Source organism: Podospora pseudocomata, chromosome 7 (genome assembly GCF_035222375.1).
Source record: "Podospora pseudocomata strain CBS 415.72m chromosome 7, whole genome shotgun sequence".
Lineage (NCBI taxonomy): Eukaryota > Fungi > Ascomycota > Sordariomycetes > Sordariales > Podosporaceae > Podospora > Podospora pseudocomata.
This window is the reverse complement of record NC_085891.1, coordinates 3,950,746-3,976,233: the sequence shown is the minus strand read 5'-3', so window position 1 is coordinate 3,976,233 and position 25,488 is coordinate 3,950,746. Positions and strand designations below refer to the sequence as shown.

The 25,488-nt window shown below is 53.3% G+C and overlaps 10 protein-coding genes across 10 annotated transcripts; 7 read left to right on the top strand and 3 right to left on the bottom strand.

Moving 5' to 3' along the window:
* Positions 1-483: 483 nt before the first annotated feature.
* On the bottom strand, positions 484-5,694 carry QC762_700280 (uncharacterized protein). The gene is given in 6 exon segments (XM_062892889.1): positions 484-926; positions 1,095-1,996; positions 2,064-4,108; positions 4,249-4,336; positions 4,816-5,333; positions 5,350-5,694. 5 exon segments carry the CDS (start codon positions 4,828-4,830, stop codon positions 806-808), a joined length of 3,171 nt encoding a protein of 1,056 aa, XP_062740032.1. The 5' UTR covers positions 4,831-5,333; positions 5,350-5,694; the 3' UTR covers positions 484-805.
* A 625-nt stretch (positions 5,695-6,319) lies between these two features.
* QC762_0116460 (uncharacterized protein) lies at positions 6,320-8,029 on the bottom strand (the record flags this gene model as incomplete). The annotated part of the gene is made up of 6 exons (XM_062884363.1): positions 6,320-6,718; positions 6,791-6,929; positions 7,006-7,463; positions 7,526-7,606; positions 7,676-7,788; positions 7,854-8,029. The coding sequence occupies 6 exons, from the start codon at positions 8,027-8,029 to the stop codon at positions 6,669-6,671; spliced, it is 1,017 nt and encodes a 338-aa protein (XP_062740031.1). The 3' UTR covers positions 6,320-6,668.
* A 644-nt stretch (positions 8,030-8,673) lies between these two features.
* Positions 8,674-10,367, bottom strand: QC762_700310 (uncharacterized protein; the record flags this gene model as incomplete). The annotated part of the gene is made up of 5 exons (XM_062892890.1): positions 9,855-10,367; positions 9,630-9,793; positions 9,436-9,575; positions 9,298-9,386; positions 8,674-9,266 (listed from the first exon to the last, which is right to left on the bottom strand). The coding sequence occupies exons 1-5, from the start codon at positions 9,946-9,948 to the stop codon at positions 8,674-8,676; spliced, it is 1,080 nt and encodes a 359-aa protein (XP_062740030.1). The 5' UTR covers positions 9,949-10,367.
* Positions 10,368-10,378: 11 nt separating this feature from the next.
* QC762_700320 (uncharacterized protein) lies at positions 10,379-12,070 on the top strand (the record flags this gene model as incomplete). Its single annotated transcript, XM_062892891.1, has 4 exons — positions 10,379-10,615; positions 10,706-11,143; positions 11,208-11,397; positions 11,475-12,070. The coding sequence occupies exons 2-4, from the start codon at positions 10,964-10,966 to the stop codon at positions 12,068-12,070; spliced, it is 966 nt and encodes a 321-aa protein (XP_062740029.1). The 5' UTR covers positions 10,379-10,615; positions 10,706-10,963.
* Positions 12,071-12,393: 323 nt separating this feature from the next.
* QC762_700330 (uncharacterized protein) lies at positions 12,394-14,184 on the top strand (the record flags this gene model as incomplete). Its single annotated transcript, XM_062892892.1, has 2 exons — positions 12,394-13,467; positions 13,525-14,184. The coding sequence occupies 2 exons, from the start codon at positions 12,394-12,396 to the stop codon at positions 14,119-14,121; spliced, it is 1,671 nt and encodes a 556-aa protein (XP_062740028.1). The 3' UTR covers positions 14,122-14,184.
* Positions 14,185-14,515: 331 nt separating this feature from the next.
* On the top strand, positions 14,516-17,109 carry QC762_700340 (uncharacterized protein). The gene is made up of 4 exons (XM_062892893.1): positions 14,516-14,703; positions 14,775-14,968; positions 15,073-15,325; positions 15,397-17,109. The coding sequence occupies exons 1-4, from the start codon at positions 14,523-14,525 to the stop codon at positions 17,025-17,027; spliced, it is 2,259 nt and encodes a 752-aa protein (XP_062740027.1). The 5' UTR covers positions 14,516-14,522; the 3' UTR covers positions 17,028-17,109.
* A 141-nt stretch (positions 17,110-17,250) lies between these two features.
* Positions 17,251-18,271, top strand: MRPL10 (YmL10; the record flags this gene model as incomplete). Its single annotated transcript, XM_062892894.1, has 2 exons — positions 17,251-17,645; positions 17,698-18,271. Exons 1-2 carry the CDS (start codon positions 17,323-17,325, stop codon positions 18,269-18,271), a joined length of 897 nt encoding a protein of 298 aa, XP_062740026.1. The 5' UTR covers positions 17,251-17,322.
* A 566-nt stretch (positions 18,272-18,837) lies between these two features.
* Positions 18,838-22,054, top strand: MVP1 (Sorting nexin mvp1; the record flags this gene model as incomplete). Its single annotated transcript, XM_062892895.1, has 5 exons — positions 18,838-19,348; positions 19,539-20,312; positions 20,371-20,510; positions 20,571-21,164; positions 21,230-22,054. 5 exons carry the CDS (start codon positions 18,838-18,840, stop codon positions 21,437-21,439), a joined length of 2,229 nt encoding a protein of 742 aa, XP_062740025.1. The 3' UTR covers positions 21,440-22,054.
* Positions 22,055-22,251: 197 nt separating this feature from the next.
* QC762_700370 (uncharacterized protein) lies at positions 22,252-23,636 on the top strand (the record flags this gene model as incomplete). Its single annotated transcript, XM_062892896.1, has 2 exons — positions 22,252-23,079; positions 23,271-23,636. Exons 1-2 carry the CDS (start codon positions 22,999-23,001, stop codon positions 23,634-23,636), a joined length of 447 nt encoding a protein of 148 aa, XP_062740024.1. The 5' UTR covers positions 22,252-22,998.
* Positions 23,637-23,993: 357 nt separating this feature from the next.
* Positions 23,994-25,281, top strand: DCN1 (Scaffold-type E3 ligase; the record flags this gene model as incomplete). The annotated part of the gene is made up of 2 exons (XM_062892897.1): positions 23,994-24,531; positions 24,587-25,281. The coding sequence occupies 2 exons, from the start codon at positions 23,994-23,996 to the stop codon at positions 25,279-25,281; spliced, it is 1,233 nt and encodes a 410-aa protein (XP_062740023.1).
* Between the last annotated feature and the right edge of the window lie 207 nt (positions 25,282-25,488).

Here is a 25,488-nt window from a genome sequence, read left to right as displayed (position 1 = left end):
CGCTTTTCCAGCTCTTCAGCTCTTGTCTTGTTGACACAGCATATGCATTATTCTGGGCGTTGGGGTCGGGACTTGTGCATTTTCGAGCAAGTCACTAGTATTGGTGGATAAGCTACCTATCGATACAATGGTCTTTTAATCTTGTGGCGTTTTGGGAGTAGGTATTCAATGGGCAGTGTGTTTTTGTCTTTATGTTGACCCTTTTTTTTTTTTTTTTGTAGTTGTTCTTCTTTTTTACCTTTTGGAAGATGAACTTATAATACCCCCGGATAATGATGGATCAGAAAGGAGTGGGAGCCATCATCAAGTAAATTGGATCACATGGGCGGTGGATTATGGAGAGCGTGGAAGGGGATCGATAACAAGGCTGTTTTCGAGCTCTTGTCTGTAACGATATTTGATGTGGCAAGCGATGCAGCGAGGAAGAAGCGATTAAAAATATACCAGTGGCCCCACGAGCGCTCTGATTTTGGAACGTCTTTTGCGATTTCTCCAACTGAGTAAAATGATGTGATTTGGATGGGGCACGATGAGGGTGGTCATTTCATTGAAGAGGAGTTGAATTCACTTGACACAAGTAGTCACTACCATGTTCAACAACTTGCGACACAAAGCCTCGAATTATATTACCCTAAGACTACCACCTCGATGCCTATTTTTGATTCGACCTATTCCTCTCTCTCTCACGCTCCCCCTCTTTTCCATGATGTCTTCTTTCCCTTTCAGTGCCGTGCCGTGTTGCCGTTCATGAAAGTCATCATTCTATCCATCTCCCTTGTCAATGCATGCAGGATGATGGATGCAGTCAAAGAATAACAAAAAAAGGGGGTATTTTGTTTGTGCCATGCCATGAAAACATAAAGATGGTGTGTGAATGTGTGTTGCATATACATGTGTCGTGTGGGGTTTGTGTGGAGGTTAGGTAGCTGAATGTTCAAGCCGTGAGGTCATGTCTCTCAGGAACAATAGAGGGGAGAAGGGGCCCGGAGAACCGTTGGTATCCTTTCGTTTGCCAACTCCCAAAACTTCGAATATCCGATATCCAGTACTACAGACGTTCCGTTCCCGCGTTTCCAAGACAAAATGGACCTCACTGCCCCCGCCTCACCACCCCCGTCATGTCGAGCCTCACGGTGGGACGCTCGATTTCCAGACTCCGACTTGGAACCAAACGACCGCCCGGTGTTCTCGGATTGGCCACATTGACTCGTCCGCGGCGGTGGGCCCGGGCGACCTCATCGTCGTTGCTGTCAGAAGAGTCGTCATCGCCGGCTCCATGCGGCGGCCTAGGTGTCAGCCGCGCGCCCGAAAATGGGTCGACATCGATGGGTCCGATCGTATCATCGCTGTTCCGTCTCGAGCCCTCTTGTTCCAGGTCGTACGCAGCCAGACGTGCAAAGTAGTCGGCCATGCCGTCCACGCTCGGAGTTCCCACGATAATGTCGTAGTTGGGAGGTGGCGTCATGAGCTCCGCCGGCAGCGGTGGCGGCGGATCATCTGCGTTGAAGGGAGGCGGATTGTATGAGGGGTGTCTCAGCAGGTGAATGGGCCGTGGCTCACGGTCCAGCGGACTTGGAAGACCCCGAGCACGGCTCAGCGAACTGCTGGCCCTGTGCACTGATCCGCCAGCTCGAGCGGCAGACTGTAGGTGGGCAGCCTGGGGCATGCTGGGCAGACCGCCGGCGTTGGTGTTGATGTTGGAGTCAATCCGCAGTCGGCTGTTGTTCAGGCTCGGGGCATCCTCTTCGATCATGGCGAGTGGCGTAGCCGCGTTGGATGAGTTGGGATCCAAAGGATGCGCGTCCGAACAACCGCACGACATCTGCTGTCGTTGCTCGGCAGGGCCGTCCCGCCCGCTGTACTGCGGGAGAGACGTGTTGGCTTGGGTTGCACGGCAGTTCAAGACAGTAAAGGGGCTATCAATGCTGATCTCGAAATGCCGCCGACGCTTTCCTGCGGGATCATCCGGGTCCAAGCGAGAGATGCGCATGACGATCTGGAGTTGTAGTTAGTATGAGGAGCATGATTTGTAAAAAGTTACTTGCCTTGATCCAATGGAAGACATTAACATTCTTCCAGCTGCAATCGGGATGCAAGCGAAGCGTTTTGTCGCGCGCCATCATGTCGCATGTTGGTAGCTGCACGTTCATCTCGATCTCGGTGCTTCCCCAGAAGCTCTCCAGACCAAGGTCTAGTTCACCCAACAAATTGTTGCTCGGATCAGGGAGTGGCCGCGGAGGACCGCCAGCCCTGGCAGCTTCTTGTAGCCGTCTTCGGATAGCCAGCATTCGCGCCTCGTCCCGTTGTTCAGCATCCAGCTCGCCACCGCTCAGAACACGGATGTCGCTGGCCTCGTATTGCTTGTCCAGGGGTTTGCCGGCCACCTTCTCCAGCAATAATATCTTCCTCCCCGAGTCTTTACGCGTGACATGGCGGTCGTTGGTCCAGTACTCGATGCTTTCTGTCACGAACACTTTAAGTTTGTGGACCTGAACTTTGGCCAAGGGCGTGAGTTTGAATGCAATGGGGATTTTGGCGCCGATGGGAAAGCTCTTCCCCGAGATCATGATGTCGTAATGCAGCTGATCTTCCCAGTGGCGGCTGATGGATATTGGCTCCGTCATCTCGAGAGACATCTGGTCCGGGAGACGGACAATCGACACCTCTTTGGAACCGTGCAGGTTCGGCTTGAACGCTCCAGCACGCTCCACCATGGTTTCCAGCTCCCACCGGACCGAGCCGTATTGGAGCTTTGTCGTCTCGAGTTGGTTGTGATCGATGGGCAACTCAAAGGCGTACTCGTATGTGCCGGGGCCAAAAATCTTGAACCCCTTTGCTTGGACCGGATTCGCGAATGGCGACTCGCCCTTTCCAAAACTTCGGGACTGCACAGACTGAAGGGAAAGGCGTTTCCTTTCCTTGGCTGTCAGCGTAGAAGAGTTTCTAGACTTTCCGAGAATATGAAGTGACGAATTGGAGTTGTTGTAGAGCGAGGACATGAGATTGTGATGTGTAGAGCTGGTTTTTGGCACAAATGTGCACTGGCTCCCATACTCCGTCTCCCACATGCCTTCATGCATGGCATGGAAAAATACAAGGGACTGGGTGCGGAGCGTCTGCTCTTCGAACAGGTCCGTTTTGGACGGCGGAATTCCCTCGGGCCACTCCGTTCTGGCCTTGCCCACCAGCTTCAGCGTGACCGACTTGATCTTGACATTCTTGGACACGTTTAACTGCAGCTTTCCACGAAGCAGAGCGCTTGATTGCTGCTGTCCTTGGCGCCTGGAGTGACTGTCATGTTCGAATCCCGTGAGAAAGACATTCGGCTCTGCTAATAATATCGAGCAGGTCAGCCCGCTCCCTGATGCTACAGGCTTCTGAATTTCGGACACCGATGAGCTCATCATGCTCTTGGCGGATCGTATCGACACCATGCTGGTCCTGTTGGATGCTTGAAATGCGTTCCCTCCGAGGGGATTCGGGGCAGTGGCGGTAGCCATGATGGGTTCCTCGACCGTTATCTCCTCCCCACCTGGTCGGCCTGTAGATACTGGAATATCGATCACGGGGTCTTCGACGTAGGATCCTTCGAATCGGGAAAGTCGCCGGGCGAAGCTTATAAAGCTCGACGGGCGGGACTGCGCCCTCGACGTAGGGGTTGCTGTAACTGTAGGCGTAGAGTTCGGCGGATGGGAGAAGACTGCCTTTATCCTATCCAACACCTTCCCGACCTTTTCAGCACCAGGGGGCAGTGATCGAAAAGACCGCCGCTTCTCTTTCTTTTCTGACCGCTCCTTTTCCAGCCTCCTCCGTTCCTTCTCGCCCTCCTTCTGAGCCTTCTTCTGCTCTCGGCTCAATTTCCTGGTGGTCTTCCTTGTGGACGTCTGACTCGACTTTGGCGGCCGCAAATCCGGGGGGATAAAACCAGGAGGATACGAGATGATGTGAATCGAGTGAGGTCGACGCTGGCGAGGCTGTATCAGCGGCGTCGGGAAGCTAGCACTCTCGGTGCGGCGCCTGCGCTCAAGTGGGTGTCTCGGTGTGTAGTAGATGGATCCGTGTGCGGACGAGAAGTAGGGCTCGGGACGCAATCGATCGTGTTCAGTACCTGCAGCAGACATGGCGCCCCGGTTAGAAGTGAGCTCTCGTAGAAAAGGGCACGAAAAGGGCGGTGATAGCACCGGCAAGGCAAGCATGAGCACGAAGAGGGAACGGCATTGGTGGTAGGTGAACAGAAGGAAAACACACAGCATCCGACCATCAGGGGCATAGAGATGTCCCCAGCTCCGTCCAGGAGCCCCGGGGTCGGGGCCACGCTGTAGGCGGACAGAGGATGCTGCGACTGACCGGCGCCAGCACGGAGGTGCTGGGAAGGACTATGGTCCAATGCGCCTGCAGCGGAACGAGGAGGGGAGGTACCCCAGTGGGGAGCATGGCGGCGTGGTGGAGCATTGTGACGGGTGTCTCGAGAAAGCGCCATGACAGACAGGCATGATGGTGGTGGTGGTGGTGGCCGGGAAGGTGTATGTCGAGACGGTCGAAGCAGCAGAGACAGCAGCAACAGCAACTACAGCGGCCGTCATGGGTGATACCGAGTTGAAAACGGGGCAGACGGGGCAGACGGGGCAGACGGGGCAGACGGGGCAGGAGAGGCACACTATACCTCCTGTCGACCGTTCAGTGAAGTGGAAGCGGAAGTAGAAGTGGGCGTGGACGTGGACGTGGAAGGGAAGGGCGAGACATGACGGATGCGGAAAGGGGGACCGTTGGGGAGCGTTGCTGGCCGAGAGCACCAGCACCAGCACGAGCACGTACCTGCACCTGAATCATAGCAGCCCCGTTATAATCATCTGCGTGGACTTTGGTGTCTCTGGCTTTGTGCTCGGCGCAAATTGGGACACGGGTTCTGGTACCACCGCAGGCAAGACAATAAGACAGCCGATCAGCTGGAAACCAAAGGGAGGGAGGGCGGCCTGGATGTCTTGGGGCTGCTCTTAAGAGGTTGACAACGGCAAAGAGTTTTTCCCTCGTCTGGGAGAACTGCGCGTGTTTGCACAGCAATGAGGTCCTTTCTAGAGGGCGGCGTGGAGTGGCGGCCGAGGGAAGGGAAGGGGTATGTGTTAGGGTTCGCGTGCACGCCAACGGGGACGGTGGACGGGGCGATAGAGTAGCGTGGTGATTCGCAAGCGGTGGGACGAGGCGATCGAAGGGTTCAAAGCATGAACGGGTCGATGTTGGACGGATCCGTCACTGCGCGGGGTCCTCGTGGAATGCTGTGATGGGACTTCCTGGAAGTAGGTAGGTAGACGGGAAGTGTAAGGTAGGTAGGGAGGCAGGGAGGCAGGGAGGCAGGGAGGCAGGGAGGCAGGGTGGTAGGGTGGCTGGGTGGCAGGCAGGAATTAAAGTTGGGTATTGCACGTTGTAGCACACTAGTAGAAAAATACAAGAATAGAATTGGATTGCATCAAAAAGCCATGTGCTGTCCAAACTTGAACAGGATGGAGGGGAGCAGCCCAGTTGTGCTAGGCCCATGATGACCAGTCGAAAACTATGATGTATTTTCGACGGTGACGGTGGCACCCATGCTCCTGGTTCGCTGAGACTCGGGCCCAGACCGGGACAGGCCCGGCGGACCAATCAGGAGGATGATCTCGTCCACCTCAGGACACCCCCACTGCTCTCACAGACATTGGGCCGTTCCTCCAACATACAGAGTATATCGTCCATAACAATACACACTGACAACAACCGCACATGTGCTTATATATGGAAACAACCTAATGTGTGATATCTAGGCCCCTCCACTGCCCGTGACGAAACAACTCCTGGGCTTTGACACCGGCCCAACTCAAGGCACAGCAACGAGCAGTTGTCCCATGCAAGCGGCCAAAGCTCCCGCGGGCATTTGCCATTGGCCACTCGCTAGCTGCACAAAGCAGGATTATGTGATTATATACATAGCACCTGCACCCAGTCCCGTCTCAAGGCGACCCCGCGATTTCGCTTTGGTTCCTGTGCCCCCACCATCGCCTGTCTGACAGATGATTTCCGCCCGGGTGGAACTTAAAGATCGAGTCCTGGATCTCCCTGCCCGAAGTTTTGGGCCATCAATGAAAGATGGCTCATCTCTAACCGATATATATATATATATAAATAAATTTACAGCTGCAGAAGCAATCCACAAAGAAGACAAACACCAAAGAATTGCGGTGTCGGCCGAATTTTCGGCTGTCGGCATCCCAACCCTGCTGCAAATCAGTTGACCTACGTCATCGGTCGGCGGGGTATCCGTAGGTTTGTCCTCGAAAGATGCTCGGTGGCTCGCTGTTGATGTCGGAGATAGCTAGGCACTCAGAGATTTATTACTGGCATTTGTTGGCCTCCGATCCAACGGCCAAGGACGCGGGACCTGGCGATCATTGGTGAACCCTGATCTGTATACTATCATTGATGTGGCTGCATATCCCCGTAGTCATCCGGCTTCTCTCCCATTACGGCTGTTTCAGATCATCAACAGGATTATGCCACGAGTCATTCATTAGTGATGGAAAAACCGGGCCGGTAAAACAACAAACTGCATTGCATCTTCATGCCGGGCCCTCCGCCTCCAATTAAGCGATTTTATCACCGGCCGGTCCTCCCGCTCCGGCGTACTGGACTTCTACTACTCAAAACGTAATTACGGCTCGGAACCTGACCCTCCCGCTTAGCATAGCATCTGGGCAAACGTTAGATACCCATCATGACAAGACACAGTTCCATCGTGTGTCTGCGACAAGGGAAAACTCACCGAAAGCGTCGTTGGCCCTCTCCAATGGGAATTCTTCAATGAGACAGTCGATGTTTTGCAGCTGAGTGAAGGCAATTGCCTCCTCCGAGTCGATAGCATGGCCACACGGCCATGCCTGAACAGACAACCCATATCTCAGCTGAGCGGGTAGACAGGCATGAATTAGTAACTAGTTCAACACCGAACCTGCCAGGCAAGCAGAACAGTTCACTTACCATGACTCCAGTGTTGACGCTCACATCGCCTGGCACACTCAGGATCAACAGCTTGCCCAGCGGCCCCAAGCCCTGCATCAACCCAGACATTGTATTCGCGCTGGGGCTTGTAGTCACCACCAGCGAGGCGCCCCCGAGCCTCTTCAAACCTTCTCCGGCGTCGACTTTGGACGTGTCGATGTATTCATGTGCCCCCAGCTCGTGCGCAAAACCCTCCTTGTCAGCGCCCCTGGAAATGGCCACCACGCGATATCCGAACTTGTTGGCGAATTGGATAGCCAGGTGACCAAGCCCGCCCAGCCCCTGGACAGCCACCGTCTCGCCAACACCAACGTTCATATGCCGAATTGAGTTGAAGACGGTCATGCCGGCGCAGAGAATAGGCGCGTACTTGGCGGCTGACACTGTTTCGGGAATGGGGACACCCGCCTCGGAGCGCAGCAAGACATACTCGGCGTCTGGCAATGTCAGTACGTTGGATTCACTGCCCACGGACTCGGCCAGTAACGGACGGACTTACACCCTCCTTGTTTGGTTTCTCCGTTGACAACCTGATTATCGCACATTTGGTGGTACCCCTTTTTGCAGGACCGACAGGTGCCTTTCAAATTGATTGTTGGTCAGCAATCTTGGCTGCTTGCTGCTATGTGAAGTGATGGGTCAGACAAACCATCGTGTCCACCATGCCATCCGCTTCCGATCCTATCGCCAACCTTCCAGGTGCTGACATTGGGTCCTACCGCTGCTACCCGACCAATGATCTCATGGCCGGGAACAATGGGACTATTAGTCTGTCAGCATCCAACGATATTGAACAGATTGCAGTCTGAGAGTGGAAAATTCCTTACAATCCGCCACCCATGATGTTGTTTTGAGCAAACATATCAGAGAAGCATACTCCACAGGCTTCCACCTTGACCAAGACTTCTTTTGGTCCGGGTTGCTGAAGGGGCACTTCTTCTATCGTCAGGGGTGCACCGGCTGACCGGAAGACAGCTTGCTTGTATGTTTGGGGGAGTGACATCTTGGCTGAGAGTGTTGCGTACTTCGTTTCTCGAAGGGATGAGTGTTCAGAGAGAGAAACAGAGTAGACAACTAGTACGTATGCTTCAATTGCAGACACTTTGAAGAGAAAAGCAGTCCGTGGAAGGTGGTTAGAGGGTGTATTTAACTGTGATGGAAGGCCTGCTGCCAAAGCAAGCAAAAACACACGGGCTTAAGCCATCGGGTCTGAATTCAATCCGACTCCGTCTTATCGTGTCCCTGTCCAAGTCCACCCTCGGGTTTAGATACTCGGCTTTTGCCGTTCAGAAACATGTGTCCTAAAAAGGTCGAGGGTGCATATCAAGGGGTTGCACACTGGCTTCGGCTTTGTTGCGAGCTATAAATCCGATCGTGCCTCTGATTGGCTGTGGTGATGGATATGGCAACAACATGGTAAAATCCTTTTGCGTACAAGCAAATTGGATGGAGCTGTACATAGGCAGCTCATTATGAATATCGAAAGATCCAGTCCGCCTTTTCGATTCCAAATCAACCCACATAGAGTGGCTGAGAGCAAAGAGTAACGCCATGACGTTGAACGTTGGGAGGGTTCATGATGCAACATTAGCTCAAGTTTTGTGGTAAGAATATAGCATGCGTTGCTGTGCTACCCTAGGCCATGGTCTAGGAACGGGGTGGCGTGTCCTTTACCAAAGCACCCATCGCCGCCGCAGGATATCTGGTGCCATACACTTCAGCTTTATCGATCGCCTCTCTCACCTCTCTCTCCTCCTCCTTGGTAAGCGTCTCATAGACTGAGTTGGCTCCCCAATTCTCCTCCAGATATGCAATCTTTTTGGTTCCTGGAATAGGGAAGACGAGGTCTTGCTTCATCATCCATGCCAGAGTCAGTTGACCGGGCGTACACCCCTTCTTGGCTGCAATATGTTTGATCTTCTCCACCAACTCCATGTTCTTGGGGAAGTTCTCGGCCGAGAAGCGAGGAACTGCCCGACGGAAGTCACCCTGCTCAAAGTCGTCCGCCGAGGAATACTTACCCGTGAGCATGCCTCGGCCCAACGGAGAGTAGGCAACGATGGGGATCTTGAGGTCGCGGCAGGTTTTGGCTAGGTTGAGGTCGGGGAACTCAATATCTCTTGTGAAAGGGGAATATTCGATCTGGTAAGCCCTGATGGGATGAATCTTGCTTGCGCGGATGAGTGTGTCGGCACCGCATTCCGAGAGGCCAATGTGGCGGACTTGACCAGATCTTGGAGCTTGGTCAGCATTTCAAGCATCTTGTGAGACTGCTGGAAGTTGGGAGGAGGGCATACTCGACAAATTCCTTCATGGTCTCAATGACATCTTCGATCGGGGTTTTGCCGCTGATGCGGTGGCTGTTCATTTGTCAGATTGGGAAGTTACAATGTGCTAAAGGGGCCATACCAGTACAGCAGATCGATGTAGTCTGTCTTCAACTTTCTCAAGCTCTCCTTCACTGCTTCCCTGATGTACTCGGGCTCATTGCAGAATTCTCTCGTGCCATCCGACAGCACTCTGTTGCCGAACTTGGTGGCTAGGAAAACCTATTTCTCGTGATAAGCTGATGAGTCTGGATTAATCAAGGCTGTTGAGACAACAACACTTACGTCTTTTCTCTTCCCAGTCTTTTCAAACCATTTCCCAAGCAGGACCTCGCTGTCTCCATACAGAGCGGCCGAGTCCCAGTGTGTACATCCGATCGCATGAGCGCGGTCGAGAAAAGCGAGACGCTCATCGTCAGAAGGGGGGGTTCCATAGAATGCTGCATCACAGCTCAAGTCAATTCACACAGTTCAGGGGTAAACAGGGGTGAGGTGACTTACAACTCAGGCCCATCAACCCTAACCCTAGAATTGGAATCTCTGGGCCACCAGGGCCCAAGGGACGGGTGGGAATGGTGGTGCTATTTCCGGACATGTTGGAAATGATAGCAGAAGAAGAGGTACTATTAGAAAGAGGTTGGTTTGCCTCTCATCACCACCTGGTACATATATTTTCCTCTCCTTGAGGTCATCGGCCTCGCGTTTGCAGTTCGCGATTACGGTGGAGTTTGTGGGGCTGGCCGATACAATAGCTGACGGAGAATGACTTCCGACTGTGAGCCAAGAAGTGCTGTCCATGTCGATCAATCTCAAGAAGCTCACAGTAAACAGCTCGGCTCGTCAACTATCTAACATAGTCCTGGCCTTTTACTGGCTATAGTACTAACTAAGCCCCTTCTTTAGAGAACCTATTTTAAGTCATACTCAATACTACTTACTCATTACCTTGTCATTACCACGAAGAGTCGACAACTGGGCTCACTAGTTTCCACGGTCCAACTATGAGCATTTGCCTTACCACAACACACGGAACCGCTCAAAACCTACAGGCCAGAGTCCTTGGACCACTTCTTTCAGATCATGGATAAGAACAAATGGCTGGCGAGACCTGTGGTACTTGCGCGTTCATATTTTACATCCGGTTGTGTCCTTCCACTTCGGGCTCATACAGCAAGAAACGACGGAACCGTGAGTAATCTAGCCACTCTGGTCTCAGTTAGATCGCCCCTCAATGTCTGTTGGAAAATGGTGACCAATCCTTTGTAAGTAAATATTAAGCGACATACGGCCCTTTGTCCGCATGTTGGCTGCAGGTAGCGACAGTTGATTGCATGGCCGCTTATTAAGCGTAGAGGTTGGTCATGAGTGCCATGCCTTATGCATGAACGGAGTTAGGTGGACAAAGTCATATACAGTCAGCAAGACCTATTATCTAATACGGTTCAAGGAAAGGGTGCGGCGCAGTCAGCGTTCTGCAATGAGGTGTCCAAAGGCTATAAGAGGTGGTCACCTCTTCCAAGCATCGTACTTCTCCAGGCAATATAGTGCTACAGTCTTATCCCTATTCTCGCCCATTATCAATAACACCACACGCTTTTCAATCTATCAAAATGTCCACCAAAAACATCATCACCGTCTTTGGTGCCACTGGCGCCCAAGGTGGCTCTGTGGCAGACATTTTTCTTCAAGATCCGAAACTCAAGTCAAGCTGGAGTGTTAGGGCCGTCACTCGCGACACAACCAAGGAGTCAGCCAAAAAACTTCAGCAGAAAGGTGCCGAAGTTGTTGCTGTGAGTCTCTTCCAACTGCTTTCATCTTCGCTCAGTAAGGTATCATAAAAGCTAATCTGGCCAGGCCGACCTTAATGATAAGTCCACTTTGATCAAAGCCATGGAGGGGGCCTCGGTTGTATACGCAGTCACCAACTACTGGGAGAAGTGTGACATGAAGCTGGAAATTCGGCAAGGAAAGAACCTTGTCGATGCTGCCAAAGAGACTGGCGTCCAGCATTTCATCTGGAGCTCGCTTCTCAACATCACGAAATGTGAGTTCCCAAACTGTCCTCTCTGAATCAACGTGTGTAAAGTACCTAGCTTGAGCTAACCGGCCATGTTCTTGTAGTGAGTAATGGAAAGTTGCCGAATGTGTACCACTTTGACAGCAAGGCTCTGGTGGAGGATTACGCCCGTGAGGTTGGCCTCCCAGCCACCTTCTTTCTTGCAGGAGCCTACATGTCGAACCTTCCTGGTGGCATGTTCCGCCGCGATCCGCAGGCCGATAATGCCTGGATCTTGAGCCTGCCTGTTTCCGACCAAGCTGTTCAGCCCCTGTTCGACGCAGCCGCCGACACCGGGAAGTTCATCAAGGCAGCTGTATTGAATCGTGAAAAGGTTCTCGGCAAGCGTCTCCTTGGTGCTACCAGCTATCTTACCAATGCCCAGATTGTCGAGGGCTTCAAGAAGGTCTTCCCCGAGACGGGAAAGACAGCAAGCTACAAACAGATCCCCGACAAGGCCTTTTACGAGGCTCTTACCAAGTACCAGGGCGCACCCGACTTTGTCGCACAAGAGATGCTGGAAAACATGCATTTGTTCGAGCAGTTTGGCTACTATGGTGGAGAAAGTCTTGACGAGACACATGCGCTTCTGGAGGACAAGTTGACGACTTGGGAGGAGTTTGTGGCAAAGACATCAAAGTGGGGAGAGGAGCTGAAGTGATGGTGTGCGTGATTCTGTGCGCGTCGTCCCTATCAGTGGCTGATTGAACCGTTCGGATCTCATAAGCATGCAGTTTCCCGACTGTGCCAATGGAGAAGGATTGTGTACTGGTGGGCTTGATGATAATTGGTTATCAGGTATTCAAGCTCGCAATGAAACGAACAGAAGCAAGCAGGTAAACAGCTTCCAACAAACCATAGCCACACCTCAAAGATAGTCTAACCACAAAGAGAAAATGCTACTGTCCTCTGGCTTTAACAACAATGTTGGTGTTGGTGGTGTGTATTGATTTATAAGCCAGCGACCCACTTGATTTGTGAGAGATGATTTATCCCCGGCTCACCACTCACGTCCGACAGATTGAGCCAACACCTTATTACTTGTTTGACATGGCACTCAAGTCCGAGATGGCGTTTTCAACGGCAAGGATAGCGATCGGTGGTGGGCAAGATGGTGTTGCAGGTGAGCCCAGAAGTCTGGTCCGTGTGTTTGCAGAAGGAGCAACATCGAGAGCTGACATGCAACACGACGACTTTCCAGAAGTTGTCAGTTCCACTCCAGGCACAGAATCGGAGTGCCAACTACAACGATGTGCCTTGCCCAAATCCGACCGCACCATTCAGCTATCATGGCCCCGTCTAGGCGACAAAAGACGAGCCATGGTGGGTCAGTCTCCAACACCGCGGTCACGGTCTTCAACCGGCACGAGGAAGCAAGCACACAAGAATTCTCAAACTACAAGGATCGTTCATGTTTCCCAGAAAGATCTTGAACTGCACTACTACCTGAACGCGTCTGTAGGAATAGGGCATTCTCAGCCAACCCTTGAGCCACCCCTCGCATGGAATCCATCTGTAATCAAGGCTCAAGACGAAGACCTCCTTCAGCATTTTCAAAAGTCGGCCTCAAAGTCGCTGGCAATATTTGGCCACGACAGCTTCGAACTGGGGAACGCCCTCATTCGGATTGCCTTGGCAAATACTTCGGCATCAGCTACCGCAGTTCTCCAGTGCCTTCTTGCGTTTTCCGCCTTACATCGGGATGATGTCCATTCACAAGCGTTTGAGCTCAAAATCACGGCACTTCAGGCATTGGGGGCTGCATCGTCCATCACTCCTATTGGTGCAACCGACGCAATCCAGCATGTGGCTGCAGGAATGCTCTTGTGTTCTTTTGAGGCGCACAAGTCCTCTTGCACTTCGGGTGAATGGATCATTTACCTGGAGAACGCTAAGAAGGTCATCTACACTGTCGGATTGGATAAAATAGAAGGAAACACAGACCTGGCTATGATTCTTGACTGGGTATATTACCATGATGTGCTGGCGCGTTTCAGTCTTCAACACTGGCAGAAACAGACTGCTGCAAGCACAGGATCGGAAAGATTCTTTACCAAGGTAAGATGAGGATGATATTTTCACGATGTAGCCACATACTCTAACAGCACACCACAGCCCTTCAATGTTCAGTTTTTGGCTACAGGTCTCATCAAGCTTCTATCTGAAGTCTGTGATGCATTTTCGGCACGCTCTGCGACTGCATTCAACGGGAAGAAATCGTCCAAAGAGACGGAAGACTACAAAAACTTTCTCCAGATTCTTGATTGGAGAATTCGTAGTCTTCCCCTATCCACTCCAGGGACAACTGTTTCCAGTCCAGAAGATAGGGACTCACTGCTACTCCTGGAACTCTACCGACTGGCACTCCTTATATATCTCAATCGAGCGTCCAACAACCTAATCAATCAGTCCTTCAGAACCGAAAAGCACATTGCCCAAGCATTTTCAATTTTGCCCAAACTTAAGTCTTGTGATAGACAGTTCCCCGTCTTTATCCTCGGATGCGAGGCAAGAAACGACGAATACAGAGCAGTGATTCTTGACCTCATCACAAGGGCGGAAAAGGAGGAATCGTCCAGGTCGTTCAATCACGTTAAGCTGCTTCTGCAAGCTGTCTGGGCGCAGGATGATTTGGCTGAGGGGGAGGTGGATTACTGGGAGAAAATCAGCCATGTCATCAGCTGCTGTCGGATAGCACCTTCTTTTGTATAGATGCCTTGGCTGACTAGAGAGCATCAAGTATCTAATGCCCAATTATGTAGACATCTACCTACCTGTTCAAGTGTGTTCGTGGTGAGAAACCAAGACTCCTGCCGCCAAGGTGGTACCCGGCAATCCAGTCCGAAGTCAAGAACGCCTAGGTGAATATAACCGGTAAGCATGTGGCTGTGCTGTAAGAATTAACTACCAACAACACGCCATGACGTGTCGAAGGATTTCGCTTGTTGTCGACCCATCCTCGTGATATGTGGTTCTCTGTAGATCGCACGACCGCAGTTGGCTGAGTAGAGGTTTGTGTAACAACGAGAATCAACATAAAAGAGCCCCAAGCATATCTGCCAGCAACTCTTGAAACATATCCGGCTGTTACTTACCCTTGTTGACATTGCGCCATGAAGTTCACTTGTCTTGGAGTGGCATCGGTTGCCTCGCTGGTTGTCTTTCCGTTTCGAGCCTCCGCCCACCCCCTCGATGTCCACAACGCGCAAGTCTCTCGCGGATGGACAGGTGTAAAGGAGCCATGCAAAGAGATCCAGGAAAATGTCGCAAAGTGGATGATAGACAATGATATCGGTCAGTGCCACATTTTCCACCTTGTCTCCATACAGCTGAATTTATCATTGACACTGGGTACTTGGCCTTAGTTCCTAAAAACCTAGACGGGGTTTTCCGACTGCTTCAACCACCCGTCCCGCCTTCTCCTATACGGCCATCCCTTGCCTTTGCGTGCCTTAAATCTATCCCTCTTTATGCAGATGTGGCAAAGAGCCATGTTGACTATCTTGCTCCTCTTGTCGAATGGCAAAGCACAGTGGACTACTTGCGTAATCCCCCCAAGGTGAGAAACAAAAATGCATTTCGACGTTGTGCACAACATTAGGGAATCCTAGTAACTTCTGGGAGGCTACTAGAAGTAACTTATGCTGAAAAAATACGTTGTAGGGCTATCTATCCGAGGCTGTTGACTTGACTCAAGGACTTAAGGACATCTCGGCAAATCTTCAAGGCAAAAAGCAAATATATTCCAACATGTTCGACTTTTTAGCGGATCTGCATACTCTCCTTAGCACCCGTGTTAGGGATGGCCACTTTAGCGCCAGGTCATTGCTGTTGGAGTTGTTTACGTTTGAGAGATCTGCCCAGTTCATTTCGATATCTCAGGATGGTCTCGAACTACCAAGCATATATCTCCGTGGTAATGAATTTCTGTTTTATATCCTGAGTTTTGATAAACAGACAATTGCTAACAGTATTCCTTGTCTGGAGACGACATCAAGCACACCGGTGATGGGTATACTCCTTCTCCAGTCGTATCTATCAACGGCGTCCCCGCTATCGACTTCTTCCTCAAATCATCCATCCAAAGCAGTGGCAGTCACGATCCGGATGCTCGGTTCAACACTTTGTTCCCAAGTGTTTCCAAAGACGCCAACTTGAACCACATAGAGAACAATGATATCTACATTCTCGGTCTTGAAGATGCCACAAATGTAAAGCTCCAGAATGGCACCGTTCTTCGCTTTGACAACACAGCTCATGTGCGCGCAAATTTCTCCGATATCGATTCTGGAACAAGTTTATACAACGCCTACGGCCAGGGGAATGGGACGACTCTCAGCACTTGGGCGCAGATAGCCTACGACTGGGCGGACAAGAATTGGACTGCTCCCCGTAATGGGTTTCCGACCCCCTTCAGCACAACACCAAGCGAGTCGTTGCGGACATTCTTGCTGCCAGAAGTTGCTTTTGAGGATACTGCAGTGCTTGCCCTGAACAGCTTTGCGGAAACGCAGAGCCCTTACGACCCTTTGGCCTTGCTCTCCTTCCCTGCAAGGGTCAACAACGCTACCAAAGACTTTATCACGGCAGCCAGAGCTTCGAATCGTACAAAGCTCATTCTGGACCTGCAGGGAAATGGCGGTGGGCTCACCGACTACATTACCATCGTCTACCTTCATCTCTTTCCTGTCTCCAACCCAGCCGCGCCATACAACTGGCCCCTTTTGCATCAAGTTCGAGCCCACCCTCAACTCCAGTGGATAGGGACCGAGCTCGAAAAGCTTCAGTCCAATAATACTGCACTCACCGCGCCTCTCCGCAGCCTCTTGAACCTATACCTGACGCCCAATGGCACTCGATGGTCCTCCTTCCAAGAGTTCTTCGGCCCGGTTGTCGACTCAAAAGGTAACAGCTTCACCAACCACTCTCTTATCAACGTAACCATCAACGCGTTTGAGTCCTTTCCCTTCCCACCCGTCTCCCCTGCGCCGCCCTTCCGTCCCGAGGACATGGTCATCGTCACAGACGGCGAGTGCGCATCTGCCTGCGCCATCTTCACCTCGATCCTCGCACACATCCACGGCGTCAAAACCATCGCCCTCGGCGGCCGTCCTCTGAACCAGCCCATGCAGGCCATCGGTCAAGTCAAAGGCGGACCGGTGTACAGCTTCCAAGGCTTCGTCAGTCCCGACCCGAGAAACGCCTCCACCCCTCTGCCTCCTGGAGTCAAGCTTCCGGTCAACGGAAAGCCGCCTCTCCGGATTCCGGTCGGTCTCCCGACTGCGGCGAGAGACATTGGGGGGGCGAACGTGGGATACAATCTGGGGAACATGTTCCCGTATGATCTCGAGAAGGGGGAGGTTATTGGGGACAAGGAGGTGCCGCTGCAGATGAGGTATCAGGCGGCGCATTGCAGGCTGTTTTTTACGTGGGAGATGGCGAGAAACATCACTGCCATTTGGAGAGCTGCGAGGGAAGTTGCTTGGGGGGATGGAAAGTGCGTGAGAGGAAGCAGCACGGGGCGAGATGGAAGGATTGGAGATACAACCTTGCCGTATAGCAAGGCGGTGGAAGACAAGTACAAGTTAGGGAAGGGGCCGGGAAGTGTAAAGAGATAGAAAGTAATGATATCGACACTCGGCTGCAAACAGGCCTCCCTGTCTGAATGTGTCTATTGCAGAATTACAAAGTGTTCTCAAAGGAATGTGAAGTCGATACCTTCGAAGTCAACCCAACACAGCTGTCGGTAAAGTACTTGCCAGCTGCTGCCAGGCTTTCAAGCTGCCAGCGGTGAAAGGTGGGGTGGCTGCAGCCAATGGCGTGGAGGGGCTTGGATGCTGGGATATTTCGAATTGGAAATCGCCGACCAATTTTTGAGAGAGGGCAGAGCGATCACGACAGCCCACCGCCGCGATGCCCCCCAGATTACCGTTTGCGCAGGCGGCGCAATGCTGCAGAAGGGCCCTCGAGGTGCCGCCAAAGCAGCCATCTCTCGTCTCCCTCTTCGCCGCGCTGTCTGTGCAGACCAGGAGCGCCTCGATTCTCGCCAGCCTCTCTGACAACAAGGGTGCCTACCATAAGCGCATCCGCAGAGGTCGTGGTGCCTCGTCCGGCTATGGCAAGACGGCCGGTCGTGGTATGAAGGGTACAAAGGCCCGCAACAAGGTCAACCCGTGGTTTCAGGGTGGTCAGACTCCCCTCATCTTCAAGCATGGTCAGAAGGGCTTTGTCAACCAGTAGGTATCTCTGCAACATCTGGAGGCACTGGGCTAACATAACATGCTTCAGCCGCGCGCCGGTAATGGCCGAACTTAACCTCGACCGACTGCAATGCTGGATCGACGCTGGCCGCCTGGATCCCACCAAGACGATCACCCCCCGCGAACTTGTGAGGTCTGGACTGGTTGGAATCAAGGATGGGATCAAGCTTCTCGCCCGTGGAAAGAACGAGATCAGGACACCGATCGACATTGTCGTCTCCCGAGCATCAGCCTCTGCCATCCTGGCTGTCGAGGCCGCTGGCGGCAAGATTACGACGAGATACTACACAAAGGCGGCCATCAAGAACCTGGTTTCCGGAAAGAGCGTCCACACCGACAAGCCCCTTCCGGTCGGACCCGAGCATGTCGAAAGTGTGTTGCAGCAGGCGAGGACGAGCAGAAAGCACTTTTACCGGTTGCCAGACCCGACGAGCAGATGGGATATCGAGTACTACCGGGATCCTGCACACAGAGGGTACCTGAGCCACACGTTGAAGACCGGCGAGTCGCCCAGTTTGTACTTCAAGGTGCCTGGGGAGAAGGCTCTTGTGGGCAAGAAGTCGAAGAAGTCGGCCGACGCGAGCGAGGAGAGGCTCTTTTAGAACCCAAACCAGGGCCTATTGGGGCTGTGTATTTTATAATGACAAAAAGTACTGCATGATGCCCGTGTTGTGAAGCATTTATTTTACGAAGTGCCTTTAATGTTGATTTCCATGCTGGGCTGTTCCATGTGGCTGATGCGCCAGTTTGTGGCGTAGTCTGCAACGGTTTCTCCCAAGGCCAAGCACAAGTCAAGCACAAGCTACCCCTGTCCGGCCACGCTCCGTGTGCAGTAGCAGCAGCAGCAGCAGCAGCAGGAACTGGTTTCGTCACAGTCGGTCCAGCCGCCAGCGCCCCCGTCCAGGAAACATCGAGTCCTCCAACATCTCCAACATCCCTCGCCATCGTGAAGAAACAAAACACCCCATTTAGCATCGTTGCAACATCGCTGGCACTCCAGGGACCTTTCTATCCAATGCATTTATGATATCTGTAGCGCATCGCGACAGCTGCTTTCAGGAATCACCATTGGTCTCTGGCCATCAATCACATCGCACATAGTCTTGCCTTCTCTTCAACCTGCTTTTCAATCTGATACCTACCTATCTACCCCATTGTCCTTGTTGCCATGTCTCTTTTTGGAAGCTCTCTGCCAGAAGCTGCCTCGTCAGGCACCGGGCCCAGCCATGTCGCAAACAGCAAATCATCGCTCTTTGAGGACGAGTCGCCCATGACTAAATCAACATCAACGGCTCTCTTCGCAGACGATGATGCTGGGTCGGACTCGTCGCCGTGGGACCTGCCGACGCCCCGCAAGCACCACACTCGTGCCGATCTGATCCGCAACCTGCTGGCTTCGTCGGATGTGCCCGACAGCTACGTCGAGGTGTTCGAAGCCGTGTCCCGCGAGGATGGCAGCGGAGGCCGCATCACGTCTGGTGGCGTCGCGAGAACATTAGCGGCTGCTAAGCTAGGTGCAGATGCCCAGGCACGCATAATGGGGATTGTGGTTCCTCCCGGCGGCGGCAGCGAGGGCATCTCGCTGGAACGGGGCGAGTTCAATGTTCTGCTGGCCTTGATTGGTCTGGCCCAGGAAGGCGAGACGGTTAGCCTGGATGGTGTGGATGAGCGCCGCCGAAGTGAGTGATGGGTTGCCCCGCCTCTCCGCATCATTGTTGTCTTTCGGCTTTCCACTACAGTGTCTCTTCGCCTGTTGCATCACCTTATCTTATCGCCAGCATCCCACGAGCTGTCAACCACCTCGATTGATTTCCCTCCCGCTGCATCCTTGCGCTTATCCAAGCTAACCTTGTTGCGTCAACTCCCCAGGTCTACCCCAGCCCAAGCTCCACGGCCTCGTCGACACTACACCAGCCCTGCCCCATCTTGCCGAACTGGGTGCCAAACCGCCTCAGCGACCAGTGTCACCACCTCCTCCCGCGTCGGCCCACAAGCCGCTTCCTTCGCCCCGCCAGCATCGCACCATTAGGAAGGCGTCCATGGACTACCCAGAAGATCCGTGGAACACGCCCGACGTGCACAAAAACCATAACCACGGCCCCGAACCCCCGCGATCCAACGGCAGCGATGTCCCCGGTACGGCACCCGTTGAGAACGGGAGCGGCTTGTTCAGCACGAGCCCACAGGCTACGATGCCGGGCCGCACAACGTCTACCTTCACCACCAGTGCACCTCCGTCCGCTTCGGGACCAGTAGGAGAGTCGGCAGGCACCTGGGGATTTTTTGATGGGAACCCGTCATCGGCCGGTGGTTTCAGCAGTCAGGGTGCCATTCCCACTGTTCCCTTTGCCGTCAACGAAGGGGCGCGTGAGCCTGCGATTGTTCAGCCCGTGGGCCCGACTCCTAGCAGGACCATTGGAGGCGGGCGAGCAGGCTCAGCTGTGGAAGAAAACATACTGGTTACCTTGATGCCCGAGAAGGAGGGCATGTTTCTGTTTCAGCACCACAACTACGAGGTATCCAGCACAAGACGAACCAGCAAGGTGATTCGACGGTATAGCGATTTTGTGTGGCTGTTGGACTGTCTGCACAAGCGATATCCCTTCCGAGTGCTGCCGCTTTTACCTCCGAAGCGGGTTGCAGGTGCGAACACCGTGATCATTTTGTGATTGCGACAGCGAAGGATGCTAATAGGATGTAGTCAACGGAAACCATCTGTCCAACGACGGGGCCTTTATTGAGAAGAGACGCCGCGGTCTGGCTAGGTTCCTCAACGCGCTTGTTCGGCATCCAGTCCTGAGCCAGGAGCAGATGGTCATCATGTTCTTAACCGTCCCCACCGTGAGTAGCATTTCGGCCCTTCTTTGTGACTGATGTCGAAGCTGACCCAAGGAGCACCAGGAACTGTCGGTTTGGCGGAAGCAAGCTACGATCTCCATACAGGATGAGTTTGCCGGCCGCGCTTTGCCTCCAGGGCTCGAAGATTCCCTCCCACAGACGCTGGAGGAACTCTTTAGTCGCACTCGTGCTGGCGTAAAACGAAGCGCTGAATTATACATTACGGTTTGCAACATCATGGACCGGCTTGTCAAGCGCTCCGAGGGCGTCGCCGCTGACCATGCCCGGGTTGCGCTGACCCTCACGTCCTTGACCGAGGCCAGTGCGGACACATATGCCACCGACACCAACGAAATTCCCCTGCTGAATGACGGCCTCCAAGCAATGAGTCGTCATCTGCGCACGGCCCAGGGTTTGCTGGAGGACGAAGCTCGTGCGTGGGACGAAGGTGTGTTGGAGGACCTCAAGCGCCAGAGAGACGCGCTGGTCAGTTTGCGAGATCTTTTTGATCGTAGGGAAAGACTCGACAAGGACAATATCCCTCAGCTGGAGCGCCGCATTGCCACAAACGAGACACGGCTTGCTGCTCTGCGCACCAAGCCAGAAGGGATGGTCAAGCCGGGCGAGATGGAAAAGGTGGTGGAAGCCATCATCAAGGTTCGTTCGAGGTTCGCTTGCAGTGGAAGACCCAGACTTGGGAACTAACCAAAGGGCCACTTTAGGACAAGGAGTCGATCGTCAACCAGCACAATCGGTCCGTTTTTGTGAAGGAATGCATCCGCGACGAGTTGCTCTTTTTCCAGCAAACCCAGTACAACGTCTCGCGGTGGAACCAAGATTGGGCTCAGGAGCGCGTCAAGTACTCGGAGATGCTGGCAGACAACTGGCGCCGGCTTATTGATGAACTTGAGGGCATGCCACTCGGCGATTAGAGGGCTTGCCGAGACATGCGCTCGCTCCAGCGGAGTCGGGCGATGCGTGGTGAAAGGCGCGGCGAGAGGCTAGTGAGTCCGAAGACGCTTCAGATACCACCAGATCTGAATGTTGTATCGGACAGCGATGCTCCGAGGGAAAGCGGCCACAACACGATTGGCTCGATTGGATTTACTTGGCTGTCCCAGGCCAACCGTGATAAGGGTACGGAAGACGTAGGCACAACACGCCAAGCTACAACGATTGGAGGAGTTCTGTGACGGGCAGCAGGATCAACACTTGAGACTGAGAGCATGAAAGCCAGCGAGGATTGGGCATGAAAGTATAGACTAGGTGGAGTGTTGGCTGAAGCGGCGGTTTTGCTTTCGTCGTTTCTGGCGCTGTTCACATCATTCATGGGCGGAGTTCATTTTATGTCGACTTGGGATGAACGGAAGGCTGTATATATGAATACCTCTGTTTTGCTCTTTTTTTGTTTTTTGTTTTTTGGCAGGGACGCCGCCAAGTGTTGCGATACCCCTTTACTTATCAAATCAATCTCACACTTGCACTGACACAGACGAGATTGACCAGAACCAGGTAGATGTTTCGTTCTTAATAATGCTCACGGCAAAAAAGATGAAATATATCGGCCGAGACTATGCCACCAAGGCCGTAAATGTCACAGTAAAATGCATCGGCAGCTCCACGCCGGGCACCGTGACAGCTGCGCTAGTGGTCTGCCCGAGATGTGGTGAATGGGCCTAACAGAAACAGCCCCCCCGGACGGACGCCAAGATGCCCGCCATACGGCGGCGGTAGCGATAGCTGCTTAGCGATGGTCGATGCCTTACCTCAGATCCACACCCCGAGCTCAAGGGACGGGACGGAACCTGAAGGGGTCCCCGCCATGACGTCCATTTTTCAGCCTTGCCAGCCCAAGGCGCCGCATTCCGGTCTGACGCTTTTTGAAAGCTCAACACCCATCCATCCATCCATCCATCCCATCCATTTCTTTCTCGCCGTGTGAGCCACCTCTGTAGGTTTATATAGCAGTGCCCCTCCCAACTGTTGCTTCGACACCTCCGTACTGCCCTGTCCGCCACAAGCGAATACACCTCTCTGTCGCTGTCTACTACCCCGCGATTCGGATCTCAGACCCGAACAGGCGTTTAGGCCCTTTTCGACATCCCCCCTTTCGCTTGGCGACCGAATCCGACCACCAGTCTTCCCCTCTTCTGCCTGCACCGAACGAAAAAAGACACGACTTGATCGCCTCGGCAGTCGACATCTAGGGCTTGTTTTTTGACTTCCCACTGCTCTATCCGCCCCAGTAACGATAACGGACGCCGCCGTGCCATCCATCCTTCCAGCCATTCCCAGCCAACCCCTCCCGTTTGCGAAGAGACCTGGGCTACTGCCGCCTGTGCGATACCGTGCGGATTGCTTCTTGTCCTGCCCTCGTGTTGGACAAGACCTTGGAGGACGTCGAGCGTGCAGGGCAACATCCGACAGACAGTCAGTCACCGTCTTACGGCCGCGGACTGGGCTTTATTATTTAGGTTCTGTGCCAGCAGCCATGCCGTCCACAACCACACAGCGGCGCCTGGCATCGCAGTTTGTCGAGGCCACAAATGCGTCTCGCGAAAATGCGCAGCTGGTGGGTTTAACTCTCTCTCTTCTATCCCTCCCTCCCTCTCTTCTATCCCTCCCTCCCTCTCTCTCTCTTTCTCGTCCCGTCATACCGTATGGCCGAAAAGACCCCCTTCTTTCGGGCCGATATCAACTACTATGGACCTCTATCCTTGCTCCCGCATGACCCGCGCGCTGACACCTGGATGAATGCGACAGTACCTGAAGAATGCCAACTACGATCTCAATGCCGCTGTGAACAGGTCAGTTTCATTTCCATTTACGCATATTCGTATTAGTCTCCTGCTGTTCCCCTTGCACTTTGTCACCGCGCCGGCACTGTCCAAGTTGGTTGCCCTTGCCATGGCGGTCCCCCCCCCACCCCCACTGGGTTCCCTGCTTGAAGAGGCTCCCATCCCGGAGACGGGAAATAGTCATGTCGTCGGGTTGGCGATGGATAAGGAGGCTCGTCCGGCCTCCACTCTCCACGAAATAGACGGCCAAACGCTGGGTTTAGGGGGGGTGGCCGGCCGTGGAAGTGTTCTGGAAGAAGAGATCGGCATTGCGACACCATGTCTCATATAAGCTCTCGCAACTAGACAAAACACTGGCCATCCCACTTTCATTTGTGCAACTGTTCCTTTTTCCCGGCTGTTTTTCTTTTGGGGACACTTCTCTTCTCGTTTCTTTTTTCATTCTTCTCCTTTGCGACGCTTGACCGTCGGCATTACTTTGACTTTTGGCGCATTCAAGCCATTATGAGGGCGTTGCCCTCTGGCTTATTGAAGGTTCCTAGTGGAACCCACCTCAGTCTGATCTTGGAGACGCTCTGAGCAGTTGAGCATCTGAGCATCCGGGCATTTGAGCAAATCAAGCATCGAATGCAAAAAACAAGTTCTTGCACCTGCCCATCCAATTCCTAGGACCTGATTCTTCCTCACAATGGGCACTAGCCGCAGGCACGAAGGCAACAGCGGGCGCAGTGTGCTCCGCACCCTGTTTGCCTCGTGCTTTCACAAACGACCAGGGCAACCTCCACCAAAGGCGCCGCCTAGTGAGGGAGCGACCGAGACTGACAGCGGCGACTCATCACTGCATTCTCTCCCGGTCCCTACTATTAATTCCAATCCAAAACCTGCACCACAGCTCTCCATTAGAGAAGCCCCACCCAACACCACCATCAAGCCTCCAGACATCATCATGCCCAAGGCACCGAAAAAGTCAAAGTCTGCCACCAAGAAGGCCGCCCCCGATCTGTCGGCCAAGGGGGCAAAGTCCAAGTCGAAAGACAGGTCGCCACTCAAGTTCGTTTTTGTTTATGCAGCGCAGTCCGCACATGCACTCTTGAATAGAACCGCTGACCTCGAATCTTTCTGCTCTAGATACTTTTCTGCCCATGATGGAGCTTCGAGTGCGAAGCAGCAGGAGGCAGACGCGCGAAAGAAGCAGTTAGAAGCCATCTTTGATGATTTCGAGACTGGTAAGTTTATGCTCGGCAAGGGAACCCCCCAGGTCAATTCTGACATCCAAACTAGACGAGGACAAGAATGACAACCACGATAGCGGGGACCCGGCCCTGGGGGCAGATTCATCTATGCGCTACCTCGAGGCTGTGGGCGCCAACCCTGCCGATTACAGCCTGCTTGTGGTGTGTGAAATCGTCAAGGCCACGACCATTGGAGAAATTACCAAGGAAGGCTTTGTGGAGGGCTGGAGCGAGGTGATCGAAACTCTCGACGCCAGCGTCAAACCCGACCTGGCAACCCAAAAACGCTATGTCCAATCTCGGATGAAGCAGGTCTCCCACGACCCAGCCTATTACAAGAAGCTGTACCAGTACGCCTTTATTGTTGGGAAAACTAACAAGGCCATGGCCATGGACACGGCTTGCGCTATGTGGGAGATGCTTTTCGACGCCGGCATTGGGCACGAGTGGAAGACTGCCAATGTCAACTGGTTGGAGTCGTGGTCAGAGTACCTGCAGGAGAAGTTTTACGTTCCGCCACCAAATCCCGACGCGGCCGAAGAAGGAAAGTGGACACGCACCGTGAGCAAGGACTTGTGGAACCAGACATTGGTGTTCGTCAACAAGACGCTCGAGGATGAGTCCCTTGGTTTCTGGTCCGAGGAGCAAGCTTGGCCAGGCATCATCGACGACTTTGTGGTCTGGTGCCGGGAGAAGGGGATTGTGGCTCCCAAGGCCAAGGACGACATGGACGTGGACGAGTAGAGAAGGCGCTTGTTCGGATACTGTCACTGGGTTTGGAGGGTTCGTGCCAGGACTTGCCATGGAGGGTCGTATTCCTCATGCGGAACCGGAGGGGCGGGCATACGGGGGATTTGCATAGGGCGTGGTGCTTCTGGAATGGGTACACGGGCTGAAGCATTTGTCATGGCGTTATATCTGCAGGCTGGTAAAGGGGAAAGCATGAAGCAC

Bases quoted from the DNA above. Each gene is read 5' to 3' on its own strand.
- QC762_700280 (XM_062892889.1), bottom strand. The intron at 4,109-4,248 runs GTGTGTTTTCCT...TGTCTGCTGCAG, and splicing joins GCCCCTGATGGTCGGATGCT to GTACTGAACACGATCGATTG. The intron at 927-1,094 runs GTGAGGTCCATT...TTGAACATTCAG, and splicing joins GGGGTGGTGAGGCGGGGGCA to CTACCTAACCTCCACACAAA.
- QC762_700340 (XM_062892893.1), top strand. From the start codon at position 14,523: ATGAAGTTCACTTGTCTTGGAGTGGCATCGGTTGCCTCGCTGGTTGTC. The intron at 14,969-15,072 runs GTGAGAAACAAA...AATACGTTGTAG, and splicing joins ACTTGCGTAATCCCCCCAAG to GGCTATCTATCCGAGGCTGT. The intron at 15,326-15,396 runs GTAATGAATTTC...CCTTGTCTGGAG, and splicing joins ACCAAGCATATATCTCCGTG to ACGACATCAAGCACACCGGT.